The following is a 15,401-nucleotide window of genomic DNA, read 5'->3' on the forward strand; positions in this document are numbered from 1 at the left end:
TTTCACCGAAAACTCCATTTCAGCCAAATCTACTCGGTTTCTCGTCCAAATTCCGCGAAATATGGTTCGGTTCAAATTAAAATATCAATATGGATTAAAGTATGTGAAAATATCCATAATGCATCCCGACTCAGTATCGGAGAAAAAACCGTGTACTAACCCCTTTCAGCCAAATCTACTCGGTTTCTCGTCCGAATTCCGCGAAATATGGCTCGATTCAAATTAAAATATCAATATGGATTAAAGTATGTGAAAATATCCATAATGCATCCCGACTCAGTATCGGAGAAAAAACCGTGTACTAACCCCTTTGAGTTTTCACCGAAAACTCCATTTCAGTCAAATCTACTCGGTTTCTCGTCTGAATTCCGCGAAATATGGCTCGGTTCAAATTAAAATATCAATATGGATTAAAGTATGTGAAAATATCCATAATGCATCCCGACTCAGTATCGGAGAAAAAACCGTGTACTAACCCCTATGAGTTTTCACCGAAAACTCCATTTCAGCCAAATCTACTCGGTTTCTCGTCCGAATTCCGCGAAATATGGCTCGATTCAAATTAAAATATCAATATGGATTAAAGTATGTGAAAATATCCATAATGCATCCCGACTCAGTATCGGAGAAAAAACCGTGTACTAACCCCTTTGAGTTTTCACCGAAAACTACATTTCAGCCAAATCTACTCGGTTTCTCGTCCGAATTCCGCGAAATATGGCTCGGTTCAAATTAAAATATCAATATGGATTAAGTATGTGAAAATATCCATAATGCGTCCCGACTCAGTATCGGAGAAAAAACCGTGTACTAACTAACCCCTTTGAGTTTTCACCGAAAACTCCATTTCAGCCAAATCTACTCGGTTTCTCGTCCGAATTCCGCGAAATATGGCTCGGTTCAAATTAAAATATCAATATGGATTAAGTATGTGAAAATATCCATAATGCATCCCGACTCAGTATCGGAGAAAAAACCGTGTACTAACCCCTTTGAGTTTTCACCGAAAACTCCATTTCATCCAAATCTACTCGGTTTCTCGTCCGAATTCCGCGAAATATGGCTCGGTTCAAATTAAAATATCAATATGGATTAAAGTATGTGAAAATATCCATAATGCATTCCGACTCAGTATCGGAGAAAAAACCGTGTACTAACCCCTTTGAGTTTTCACCGAAAACTCCATTTCAGCCAAATCTACTCGGTTTCTCGTCCGAATTCCGCGAAATATGGCTCGGTTCAAATTAAAATATCAATATGGATTAAAGTATGTGAAAATATCCATAATGCACCCCGACTCAGTATCGGAGAAAAAACCGTGTACTAACCCCTTTCAGCCAAATCTACTCGGTTTCTCGTCCGAATTCCGCGAAATATGGCTCGGTTCAAATTAAAATATCAATATGGATTAAAGTATGTGAAAATATCCATAATGCATCCCGACTCAGTATCGGAGAAAAAACCGTGTACTAACTAACCCCTTTGAGTTTTCACCGAAAACTCCATTTCAGCCAAATCTACTCGGTTTCTCGTCCGAATTCCGCAAAATATGGCTCTGTTCAAATTAAAATATCAATATGGATTAAAGTATGTTAAAATATCCATAATGCATCCCGACTCAGTATCGGAGAAAAAACCGTGTACTAACCCCTTTGAGTTTTCACCGAAAACTCCATTTCAGCCAAATCTACTCGGTTTCTCGTCCGAATTCCGCGAAATATGGCTCGGTTCAAATTAAAATGTCAATATGGATTAAAGTATGTGAAAATATCCATAATGCATCCCGACTCAGTATCGGAGAAAAAACCGTGTACTAACTAACCCCTTTGAGTTTTCACCGAAAACTCCATTTCAGCCAAATCTACTCGGTTTCTCGTCCAAATTCCGCGAAATATGGCTCGGTTCAAATTAAAATATCAATATGGATTAAAGTATGTGAAAATATCCATAATGCATCCCGACTCAGTATCGGAGAAAAAACCGTGTACTAACCCCTTTCAGCCAAATCTACTCGGTTTCTCGTCCGAATTCCGCGAAATATGGCTCGATTCAAATTAAAATATCAATATGGATTAAAGTATGTGAAAATATCCATAATGCATCCCGACTCAGTATCGGAGAAAAAACCGTGTACTAACCCCTTTGAGTTTTCACCGAAAACTACATTTCAGTCAAATCTACTCGGTTTCTCGTCTGAATTCCGCGAAATATGGCTCGGTTCAAATTAAAATATCAATATGGATTAAAGTATGTGAAAATATCCATAATGCATCCCGACTCAGTATCGGAGAAAAAACCGTGTACTAACCCCTATGAGTTTTCACCGAAAACTCCATTTCAGCCAAATCTACTCGGTTTCTCGTCCGAATTCCGCGAAATATGGCTCGATTCAAATTAAAATATCAATATGGATTAAAGTATGTGAAAATATCCATAATGCATCCCGACTCAGTATCGGAGAAAAAACCGTGTACTAACCCCTTTGAGTTTTCACCGAAAACTACATTTCAGCCAAATCTACTCGGTTTCTCGTCCGAATTCCGCGAAATATGGCTCGGTTCAAATTAAAATATCAATATGGATTAATGTATGTGAAAATATCCATAATGCGTCCCGACTCAGTATCGGAGAAAAAACCGTGTACTAACTAACCCCTTTGAGTTTTCACCGAAAACTCCATTTCAGCCAAATCTACTCGGTTTCTCGTCCGAATTCCGTGAAATATGGCTCGGTTCAAATTAAAATATCAGTATGGATTAAAGTATGTGAAAATATCCATAATGCATCCCGACCCAGTATCGGAGAAAAAACCGTGTACTAACCCCTTTGAGTTTTCACAGAAAACTCCATTTCATCCAAATCTACTCGGTTTCTCGTCCGAATTCCGCGAAATATGGCTCGGTTCAAATTAAAATATCAATATGGATTAAAGTATGTGAAAATATCCATAATGCATTCCGACTCAGTATCGGAGAAAAAACCGTGTACTAACCTCTTTGAGTTTTCACCGAAAACTCCATTTCAGCCAAATCTACTCGGTTTCTCGTCCGAATTCCGCGAAATATGGCTCGGTTCAAATTAAAATATCAATATGGATTAAAGTATGTGAAAATATCCATAATTCCTCCCGACTCAGTATCGGAGAAAAAACCGTGTACTAGCTAACCCCTTTGAGTTTTCACCGAAAACTCCATTTCAGCCAAATCTACTCGTGATACTTGGTATCTATATGTTTACAATCATGAACCATTAGATTCTTTTCCAAACAGACTTATTGTTAACATGTATGGTTGTTGCTTTTCTCTGAGGAAAATGAATAATCTTCAACAGTCTCCTCAGCCCCGGTGCATGACAAGCAATTAATGTAGCAAATATGTACTTAGTTTCACAGATTGAGAGGATTACTTTTTTATATTTCCCAGAACACCAAGTGAAAAAAGTGTCTTCCATGAAAAATATGAAACTCCCTGGTACTTTTACGATCATCAATATATCCTCCTCAATCACTATCTCTATAACCATAAATTTTAAATTTTGTTGACAGAAAATAGGCAAGACCATAGTTAAGAGTACCTTTGTTACAAGGGAGAATCCTTTTTGACACTTTTATATGTGTCACAATAGGTGCTTCTATATACCTACTAACGAGGCCAACACCGTAAAAATTAAAGATTATCAGGCCTCGAACACTTAAATTTCTCACACTTCCAATAAGGCTTTTATAAATTGACGGATTAATCTTTATAGTTGCATAATACTTTGTTAGTTTAGTTCCACAAGCAACTAGTGTACTTATGGGCTTGCAATTCTACAGAATGGCAACGGGTCGGGTTCGGATCGGGTATTGTAAAATCCAAATCCAAATTCGTCGGGTTTCGGATCGGATCGGGTATTTTTCGGGTATCCAAAAGTTACGACTAATGTAGTTAAATTTAATATTACTTATACATACAAACACTATTAATCACATTTATATGATAGCTAAAATAAAATAAATTAACTAATAAGTAGTTAAACACATTATATTGCACGGGCGGGCACGATGAGTAATATCTAAGATATGTTGATAACATAATATTTATTATTTCATCACAAATTATTTATTTTATAAATATATTCAAAGTACATCTTACATAATAAAAGCCGATTTTGAAATTAAAAGTTATAATTCAGTAAATAAGTGTTGACAATATTGATAATAATTTATTATTGCTCAAATAATATAAGAAAAATATATAAATTATATGTATTACATCTAAAACATTACATATAATCTATAATAAATGTATCGGGTTTGGATTGAATTTCGGATTTCGGATCGGGTATCGGTTCGGTATAGTTGAAATCCAAATCCAAGTCCAAATCCAAAATTTCGGGTTCGGTATATCCAAAATTCCGGGTTTCGGATCGGATATCCGTCGGATCGGATTAATTTGACATCCCTATTCTACACCTAAAACTTTTAAGAATTTTCTCTAAAGAACCTTTTTGAGAAACAAAAATCTGATTTTCACTTTGCTTTAGTTCCATTTCCAAAACATTAGAACATAATTAGAACATAAGTCTAACATCAGTCATCTCAAACTCTAGTGGCATTGCCTCCTTGAATTCTTCAATCAATGGTGCTTTATTTTCGCGAAGATTAAATCATCTACATTTATATACACACAAATATATCTGGAGGTTGTTCTATATAAAATTCTTCTTCAAAAATAATTAAGCTTATTTGACATTCACTGAAAATATTCTAATTAACCAGAGTTGCCATGAAAAATAATTAAACGAATGGTTTATAAACGTGCAACAAGGACAAATATACCTATTTATAGTCGATTTCATACTTCTGAGTATTTTGATTGAATCATGATCTCCAAAGATCAATATTTTATTTTAAAATCAAGACAATCCTATATATTTAGTAACTAGAACATGCAAACTGTATTATTATACAAAATAATTTAGTTTGCAGAATATATTTTTAACTTGCAGAACATGCGTGTTTTTCTTGTCGAACATAAATGATTTTAAACATATCCAATAAAAGAGTTATATTTCACAAAATTAATAAGTTCTTTAATGTTTTTATTGCTAAAATATATGATCTCTAGGATCTCCGATAAAATAGCGGTCTCCATAAAATTTAACTTTCTCTTAATTTGATATTAATTTATAATTTTAAATAAAAAAAATGAGAAATGTGAAACGTTAAAAATTGGGGGAAGATGATAAAAAAATATAAAAAAAAAAGTTACCTACTTTCGTATAATTAAGAAATTGTGAAGAAAAAGTATAAGTGAAATAATACTCAAGAAATAGTTGAAAGAGAGAAAATAAGTCAATGGAAGTAGGTAGAATGGGTAAGACCCAAAATAAGGAGATGGGTGATTAATGAAGGGCGAAGAGATATAATAAGTGAAATGGAAAAATAAAGGTAAAAAGACATAAATGACCTTCATTATAATTAATATTAACTATGGTTAGATTTAACTCAGTGGCATAGTTGATCATTTGAATATTCATGTGTTATTTTGAAAGTGTAGAAACACCTATATTCATTAGTAATAAGTTTGTCCAATTGATTCATCAAATATCCTAGTGAAATTTCAACAAAATTTCAACATTAATGGCTTCTAACATTTCAATTCATAATTCAACTGATGCTGCCTGTGCTACGAGTACTTTGATTTCATCTAAGGTACTCAATCTAACCATATAGTATAGTAGTAATTTATCTTTCAATTTTTCGCATTTCTAAGTTGTTCAATCTTCTCAAATTCCTGATCTGTTGAGTGGCCATGCTTTTGTTTTTGTCTCAGCATTTATATTAATACATAGCTCAATTAGTTTTGTTTTTTTATTATTATTTGTGACAATTAATACTTTGACATCAATTTTCCAGAATATACCATCTGGTTCCAGGAGCAGGAGAGAGATGATTAATGCTCCAACCTTCAATTTAGTGCAGGTATGTAAGACTAGATCTGTCTGAAATTAAGGCACTGAGTGCACATGTATGTAAGACTAGATCTCTCTGAAATTTAGGCACTGAGTGCAGATAATACTATGATCTGACACACGTGTATATTTTCCTTATGTTCTGTCCACTCCAAATCACAAATTAATAGTTAAATTCTAAATTTTTATTTTGATAAAGACATAATAATAAGATCTTAAGACAACTGGTAAACATAATAAATTTAATAATTCTACAAATATATAATTTAATCAAAATTGATAATTATATCGGTAGATTTTTATTTAGATAAAAGATCGAAATATAAGATCTTAAGGTAACTTGTAATATAATATTTTTTAGTAAATCTAAAATTTATTTTGCTTCGCCATAAAATTACTATGAAACTAATTTGTGCTAATTAATTATGTTTTTTAATGTGTTGACCTCAAATTTATGGATATAATTGTTACTTATAAATTTATTTTAAAATAAAACAATGTATGGTATAGTTCTCCTTTTGGACAAAGTTGTTATATTTTACATATTTCTTGAGATATATATAGCTGAGACAACCAAAGGTGCCGCCACAACCAACCAACTTATCTGAGCATTATTGGTTTGACTATGAGCTCCCTGGAGATTATGTTCCGTTTATGGATGACCAGGTACTTACAAGCTTATAAGTTATGAGCATTATCTAGTTTTGAATGAACGCTGCTATTAATTTACTGCATTGGTTTACTAATATTAATAATGACAATTTTGTACTAATTTACAGGTTACCAAGCTTGCCTCTCTGGGTCATGAGCACTGGCTTCCATTTGCTGAAAGACTCACAGGATGGAGAAAACAAGTGCGCACTCGTGTCAGTGGCGTTCGCGATCATGTAATTTTTTAGCAAACTTTTGACCATTGTTGATCTGAAATCTTTAATTATTAACATTATCTTCTCATATGTGATGTTATATTTTCTTTTTATACTTGGGTTGCAATACACAGTTCTATTACCATGGTGATAAAAGGTTCAGAACCTTTAAAGATGTCAAAAGGTACATCTATCTGGGCTATCCTCCTGTTGAGAACAACGGAGACAAACCGCTGGTAAGTATTATCATTGCATACTTGTCGAACACTCTCTTATTACTGTACAACTAGACAGTACACATGTCTAGGTAATTTCATCTATTTACATTTACATGAACTAATTGTTTTCAGGAAATGTTGGCCGTGCGGCAACCAGATCTGGAGGAGCGGTTAATAGCTATGGATTGAGCTATCCAGGACTTGTCTGTGTGGTACCTGGTTCAAAATCTTTTAAACATTTTTCTGTTAGTTACTATAAACTGGTGCAGCTGAATAAGTACTTTCCCTGGATGGTGTAACATATTATGGTTGCTTGAATTAATGGTTGTTTGTTAGAATAATTCATAATATATAAAACTGTGATTGAGGATTTACAATTGTTGGTATTAATGTTGGTTTTTTTATAACCTAGGTTTTTCTGATAATGAGTATAAGATTATATGTGTTAGATTTTCAAACTCTTTTAGATTCATTATTAATATAATTAACTTCTTGGAGTAATATGAATGAAAGAAAATAAGAATCACATTAATAGTAATAAAGCTATGGAGTTGAAGGTGCATGCATGAACCAGCTGGAAAAATCAATGAGAAAAAATCACTGCTGTAAAATTTCAAAAGAACAATAAAAGTCAAAGAAGGTGGCTATCTAGAAGAATTATTAGTAGAAATGCAAAGCTGGAACCTGGTTGTTAATTAATTATCCCATGAAAAATGGTGGTCTGTAGTTTGACAATCTTTAGGAGCCTGCATGGTAATCTGGTCATACTGGAAGATACAATTATTGCTGATCGGATAGTCTTGTTTGTAGGCTGTAGTATTAATTAAGGGATGATGTAAGGCATGATGTAAACTCTAAGTCTTAAGCCTATAAATAAGGCACCCTCTGTGTAATATTATGTACTAAGTGAATTGTAAGAGTAAAAGAAAAGAGTTGTAGCTCCAGAGAGATAAAAAGGCTGAAGCCTGTGAAAGAAAATCTGTTGTATGCTGTATTTATATAATATATATACAAAGTGCGTTGAGTGTGAGTTTTATTATCAAAATAATATAAACATACAGCCTGTGTTCTTGAGTCAAAGAAGTTGTGTAAAGCCCATTCACGTTTCCAAAAAGTGGCATCAGAGCTAAGGTTCCGTTCGTGAAAAATGGCGACGATGGTGCAACCACAAATCCCGAAATTGACGGCAACAAATTACGGGAACTGGAGTATCCAAATGAAGGTGTTACTCGGTTCATACGATAATTGGGATATTGTTGAAAGTGGTTATGACGAGCCCGTAGATGCTACCACTGAAGCATCCCTGTCAAATGCTGAGAAGATGATTTTGAAAGAGACCCGGAAAAAAGATAAAAATGCGTTATATACAATTATTCAAGGAGTTGACGAATCAACCTTTGAAAAAATTTCAAATGCAAAAACGGCGAAAGACGCGTGGGAGATTCTGCAGAAATCATTCCAGGGTGTCGAGAAAGTCAAAAAGGTTCGGCTCCAAGTGCTATGTGGGGAGTTTGAAAATTTGAAGATGAAGAGTTCTGAAAATATTGGTGAATTTGTTACGCGTTTGAAAATGGTGACAAATGAGATGAAAAGAAATGGGGAAAGTCTCGATGATGTTCGGGTCATGGAAAAGTTGCTCCGTTCATTAACAAGAAAATTTGATTATGTTGTTACTTCTATCGAAGAGTCAAAAGACTTGTCCACAATTTCCATTGATGAGCTGGTTGGTTCACTTCAAGCCCACGAGCAGCGAATGAACCAGTATGATGATATAAGCCATTTAAAAAAGGCGTTGCAAAGTAAGGTGTCCATTGGTGACAGTTCTGGCAGTAGCAGAGGTGGCTTTAGAGGTGGCTACCGTGGTGGACGAGGACGAGGAAGGCAATTCTTCAATAGAGGCCATAATTCTGAAGGGTATCAGCCATCTAGTCGTGGTCAAAATTTCAGAGGCCGTGGAAGAGGCGGATTTCAACAACGAGGTGACAAGTCTCAATTTCAATGTTATAATTGTAATAAATTTGGTCACTTCAGTTATGAGTGTAGAGCACCAAAAGTGGAAGAAAGGAGTCACTTTGCTGCAGTAAAAGAAGATAAAGAAGTTGGCGCTGCTATGTTCCTCACTTATAAAGAAGATGAGGAAAACAAGAAGAATGTTTGGTATCTTGACTCAGGGGCTAGTAATCACATGACTGGTCACAAGGAATTATTCACGGAGATAGATGACACCATCAGCGGAGAGGTTACTTTTGGTGACTCGTCAAAGATTCCGGTGAAAGGAAAAGGTACCGTCACGATCATGTCAAAGAAAGGTGAAAAGAAATATATAAATGATGTTTATTATATTCCTGCATTGAAAAATAATATTATCAGTCTTGGCCAGCTTGTGGAGAAAGGATATAATATACAGATGCAGGACAATTCCCTCATTATCAGAAATTAATCTCGGGAATTGATTGCAAATGTGGAGATGTCAAAGAATCGTTTGTTTACGCTTGATATGCAAACAAATATGAAGAAGTGCTTAAAGACGGTCATTAAAAATGACTCGTGGTTGTGGCATTTGAGATATGGTCATCTTGGATTTTCTGGTCTGAAATTATTGTCAAAGACAAAAATGGTGGACGGTTTGCCAGAAATCAACGAACCAGAAAATTTGTGTGAAGCATGTGTAAAGGGGAAGCAACATCGACAAAGTTTTCCCGTTGGAAAATCTTGGAGAGCCAGGAGGCCATTGGAGATTATTCACACAGATATTGCTGGTCCATTTGATATCTCATCACTTGGAGGTAATAGGTATTACCTAACTTTTATTGATGATTTTAGCAGGAAAAGTTGGGTGTATATCATCAAAGAAAAGTCGGAGGCTCTTGATAAATTCAAGGAGTTCAAAGCACTGGCAGAAAAGCAAAGTGGTCATTATTTGAAGGTACTCGGATCAGACAGAGGAGGCAAGTATACTTCTAATCTGTTTAGAAGCTTTTGTAGAGCACATGGAATCAATCATCAGTTGACAACGACCTATACTCCTCAACAAAATGGCGTTGTAGAAAGAAAGAATTGCACTATTCTTGATATGGCAAGGAGCATGGTGAAAGCAAAGCACTTGCCGAGAACCTTTTGGGCCGAAGCCATTTTATGTGCAGTTTATTTGTTGAATCACTGTCCAACAAAAAGTGTCAGAAATAAAACTTCAAATGAAGCATAAAGTGGTAGCAAACCATCAGTGGGACACCTCCGAATTTTTGGGTGTATTGCATATGCCCATGTTCCTGATCAGAAAAGAAAGAAGTTGGATGATAAAGGCGAGAAGTGCATATTTACCGGATATGACAAAAGGAGCAAGGCGTGCAGACTTTACAATTCCCTGACGAAGAAATTAATCATTTCTCGAGATGTTGAGTTCGATGAATCAGATTACTGGAGATGGAGCGGGGATGAAAGAAAAGTTGCTGGTTTATTTTTCAATGACGATGACGGTGATAACCAAAACATTGAAGATGACGATGATCAAACTCCTCCACCAAGTCCAAATCAACAAACTCCTGGATCGACATCATCCCCGGGAGAAAGCAGTAGTTCAGGGGGAGCACCACGTAAGATGCGGAGTCTGGATAATATCTATGAAGCAACAAGTCTGGTACAAACAACCTTTGATTATTCATTATTTTATTTAATGGCTGAATGTGATCCAGTTACATTTGAGGAAGCTTCTGAAGAAAGCAAATGGAACAAAGCCATGGATGAAGAAATTGGTGCAATTAATAAAAAAATGATACTTGGGAGCTCACAGATCTTCCAGAAGGACACAAAGCAATTGGTGTCAAATGGGTCTACAAGACCAAGACGAATCAGGATGGAGAAGTGGAGAAATACAAGGCGAGGCTAGTGGCTAAAGGCTACAAGCAGCGATATGGCATTGACTATGATGAGGTGTTTGCTCCAGTTGTACGAGTTGACACCATCAGACTTTTTACATCAATTGCCGCTCAGAATCAGTGGAAGATTTATCAAATGGATGTGAAGTCGGCATTTCTAAATGGTTATCTCGAAGAAGAAGTCTACATTGAGCAACCTCTGGGATATGTTCAGAAAGGCCAGGAAGATAAAGTCTATCGGCTAAAGAAAGCATTGTGCGGTCTAAAACAAGCACCGAGAGCGTGGAACATAAGGGTTGATGAGTATTTTTAGAAAAATGGTTTTGTGAAGAGTCCGTACGAGCATGCACTCTACACGAAAATAAATTCAGGGGGAGATATTATGATCGTTTGCTTATACGTGGATGACATGATTTTTACAGGAAACAACCCTGGTATGTTTGATGATTTTAAGAAAGTTATGACTAACGAATTTGAAATGACAGATATTGGTCAAATGTCATACCTTCTTGGAGTCGAGGTGAAGCAAAACAAAGACGGGATTTTTATGTCTCAGAAAAAATATGCCGAACAGATTTTGAAGAAGTTCAGAATGGAAGAGTGCAAGCCAGTGAGCACGCCAGCAGAAGCAAGCATAAAGCTCAGAATTGATTCAATGAGGGAGTCGGTAAATCCGACATTGTTCAAAAGTTTGGTTGGAAGTTTGAGGTACCTAACTTTCACTCGTCCAGATATAATGTATGCAGTTGGATTGGTTAGTAGGTACATGGAGAAGCCAAAGCAAGATCATTTCATGGCGGCTAAAAGAATTTTGAGATACATAAAAGGTACGCTAGATCATGGCTCATTTTACACGCATTCTCAAGATTCGAAATTAGTTGGCTACTCAGACAGTGATTATGGCGGTGATTTGGATGACGGAAAAAGCACATCGGGATATGCTTTTCATATCGGTTCAGCAATATTTTCATGGTCATCAAAGAAGCAACAGAAAATTGCCCTCTCAACATGTGAGGCGGAGTACATGGCAGCAGCAGCATGCGCATGTCAGGCTATGTGGCTAGGCTACATATTGGGCGAGTTAAATCTTACGAAGGAAGGTCCGGTTAAAATTTATATGGATAATAAATCTGCAATTTCTCTAGCGAAAAATCCAGTATCACACAGTCGGAGCAAGCACATCAATATCAAATATCACTTCATTCGAGAATAGGTGAATGAGAAAATTGTGAAGTTAGTGCACTGCAAGACAGAAGAAAATTTAGCGGATATATTTACAAAGCCGTTGAAGCCGGACGTGTTCTATAAAATGAAAGAGAAGCTTGGAATGCAAAGTCGAGTTTGAGGGGGAGTGTTAGAATTTCAAACTCTTTTAGATTCATTATTAATATAATTAACTTCTTGGAGTAATATGAATGAGAGAAAATAAGAATCACATTAATAGTAATACAGCTATGGAGTTGAAGGTGCATGCATGAACCAACTGGAGAAATCAATGAGAAAGAATCACTGCAGCTGTAAAATTTCAAAAGAACAATAAAAGTCAAAGAAGGTGGCTATCTAGAAGAATTACTAGTAGAAATGCAAAGCTGGAACCTGGTTGTTAATTAATTATCCCATGAAAAATGGTGGTCTATAGTTTGACAATCTTTAGGAGCCTGCATGGTAATCTGGTCATACTAGAAGATAAAATTGTTGTTGATCGGATAGTCTAGTTTGTAGGCTGTAGTATTAATTAAGGCATGATGTAAGGCATGATGTAAACTCTAAGTCTTAAGCCTATAAATAAGGCACCCTCTGTGTAATATTATGTACTAAGTGAATTGTAAGAGTAAAAGAAAAGAGATGTAGCTCCAGAGAGATAAAAAGGCTGAAGCCTGTGAAAGAAAATCTGTTGTATGCTATATTTATATAATATATATACAAAGTGCGTTGAGTGTGAGTTTTATTATCAAAATAATATAAACATACAGCCTGTGTACTTGAGTCAAAGAAGTTGTGTAAAGCCCATTCACGTTTCCAACAATATGATCCCCTGAGGATAATAACTGTGCAATCCATTTCCAAATATTAGTTGCCTTTATGATATGAGTTTATTCTATATTTGGGTTTATAGAATAATATTAAAAAGAGTTTAATATTAGATCAAATTGTTCCAACTAATTTTTTGAGAATATGGAAGTTTTTATACCTTACCAACTTTTCTAAATAAAATATTAAAACTTTATTCAACTCAACAAGCTGTATAACCACATTTTTTAACACTAGACCATGATTGTAATTTTAAGATATCAAGCTTGAAAATTAAATTATTGATTATTCTTTTGGAGGAAATATGGTTAAGATTATGGGTAAATGTTTTATGGGATTGGATTATGATTACAATTTTTTAAAAATAAGGACGACCATGCAATATTAATCAAGATGTTCTTTCCCTTTTTTCTATTAAATACAATGATCAAAAGCTTATTTAACTCCTTCAAATAACAAGATACAATGTTTTCCTTCATATAAAAAAGATACATTGTTTTAAAATGGACGAAGAGAAGACACAATAGATATACAAGAAGTACCACATAATATGCACCCTACCCTGTGCGCACTCAAAGGTAGCGGCTACCGGTTCTCTACCATAAAAAAATAAATAAATAATTCAAAAAATTTGATTAAGAAAAAAAGATAACAAATATGGTGCCATGAAATAAACAACTAACTCGTAACACCTATCCACTACCACTACAACCCACTCTAGTTGTATCATTAGAGCCTAGTTATATCGGTAAATGAACTGAAATAAATTGTTTGTTAATCGAACTCGGCTCGTCCGAGATAAAATTTATATATATTATAAATAAAAAAATATTATGAATCACTTAAATATTTGTATGAATGAAAAAATATTATGAATCACTTATATCACTTAAATTTTCCTACTAGTCTGGCAGCCTTGATAGCCCTATGCAAGAGTGCCCCAGTAGGATATCAGTGCGGGGGCATGTCGTCCATGGTTGGAGTGTCGCAGTTAAAACCCCTCTCAACACAGGCTTTCCAACAACGCTTAAGTAGGGATGGCAATCGGGTCGGATCGGGTATTGCAAAATCCATATCCAAACCCGAAAATATTATCCATACCCAAACCCGACCTGAACCCGAAAATACCCGAAAATGAATACCCGAACCCGATCCATCGGATTTTGGATCAGATTCGGGTATACCCGAAATCCGAAGTTTTTTGAATTGGATATTCATATCCGAACCCGAAATCCGAACCCGAAATCCGAACCCGAAACCCGAACCCGAAACCTGAACGCGAAAACCGAACCCAAAATCTGAAAATTTGTATAATTATTAATATTGCTAGTGCTTGGGATCGAACACGCGACTTGTAGAGAATGAGTTTTAATGTGTCATCTTCAACCACTCCACCACATCATTAATTGTGTTATTATACGTTTTATAGGTAATATTTAAAAAATCAACTACATTGATACCCAGTTTTAGATTTATTACTAAAATATATTTTGTTAACCTTATAAACCTTATCACACATTTAAATGATTGAATAATTATATTTCATTAAACTTATAATTAGTTATTTTTTAACATAAATATAAAAATATATGTTCTAAAAATTATATAATAATATGTATAAGGTAAATTATAGAATATATATATTATACAATATTATAATGTATAATATATAAAATTCTAATATTTTTTATAATAAATATATATTTATTTATTTATTTAATAACTCGGATTTTTTTCGGATTTCGGGTTCGGATCGGGTTCGGATAGCATTTCGGATTTCAGATCGGGTTTTGGATCGGTATACCTAATATCCAAATCCAAATTCAAATTTTTTGGGTTTAAAAATGAAATCCATATCCAAATCTAAATCCAAAAAATCGGGTTCGGTATATCCAAAATTTCAGGTTTCGGATCGGATATCCGTCAGATCGGATTATTTTGTCATCACTACGCTTAAGGCACATTAAGTCGACTTTACCAATTAATTAGAGGACTAATACATGGGCTGAAACATTCCCTGCAACAAGTATTCCATGGCTTGTCCTCTGCAACTATCTGGTAAATATTTATGCACACAACTAGCATTATGAGTAACACACACATCATTCTCTTCTCCGCAGCCATCATAAAACAATTTTATTGTTAAGTGAAATGGATATTTTGCATTTAATTCTGTGAAAAATTCCATGCCAAAAAGATTCCATTTAATTTTCTCAAAACCTATATATTGAACAACCTTTTTATCCTTGTTATCACATTCTTCCTCATGATTATCATTATCTTTTACTTTATCATCTTTCAAACAAGTTAACATGTATCTACAAATGAAAGTTATATATGTCCTCGATTACTAACTTATTATAGCAGGAAACAAATTAATAAGGAAATAAATGGCAAAAAAGAGAAGAAAAGAGCGGACTAACCAATCTAAACTTTGAAAATCGAAGAATTTGATA

The 15,401-nt window shown here is 34.8% G+C and overlaps 3 protein-coding genes across 3 annotated transcripts; all 3 read left to right on the forward strand.

Moving 5' to 3' along the window:
- Window positions 1-5,580: 5,580 nt before the first annotated feature.
- Window positions 5,581-7,416, forward strand: LOC141700080 (uncharacterized). Its single transcript, XM_074503855.1, has 6 exons — window positions 5,581-5,695; window positions 5,900-5,965; window positions 6,520-6,621; window positions 6,735-6,842; window positions 6,956-7,057; window positions 7,172-7,416. The coding sequence occupies exons 1-6, from the start codon at window positions 5,624-5,626 to the stop codon at window positions 7,226-7,228; spliced, it is 507 nt and encodes a 168-aa protein (XP_074359956.1). The 5' UTR covers window positions 5,581-5,623; the 3' UTR covers window positions 7,229-7,416.
- Window positions 7,417-8,186: 770 nt separating this feature from the next.
- On the forward strand, window positions 8,187-11,227 carry LOC141700076 (uncharacterized). Its single transcript, XM_074503850.1, has 3 exons — window positions 8,187-9,308; window positions 10,317-10,632; window positions 10,830-11,227. The coding sequence occupies exons 1-3, from the start codon at window positions 8,187-8,189 to the stop codon at window positions 11,225-11,227; spliced, it is 1,836 nt and encodes a 611-aa protein (XP_074359951.1).
- Window positions 11,228-11,392: 165 nt separating this feature from the next.
- Window positions 11,393-12,127, forward strand: LOC141700077 (secreted RxLR effector protein 161-like). The gene has a single exon (XM_074503851.1). It carries the CDS (start codon window positions 11,393-11,395, stop codon window positions 12,125-12,127), a length of 735 nt encoding a protein of 244 aa, XP_074359952.1.
- Window positions 12,128-15,401: the final 3,274 nt, after the last annotated feature.

This window comes from Apium graveolens, unplaced genomic scaffold (assembly GCF_009905375.1).
Source record: "Apium graveolens cultivar Ventura unplaced genomic scaffold, ASM990537v1 ctg1746, whole genome shotgun sequence".
In the NCBI taxonomy this organism is placed as follows: domain Eukaryota; kingdom Viridiplantae; phylum Streptophyta; class Magnoliopsida; order Apiales; family Apiaceae; genus Apium; species Apium graveolens.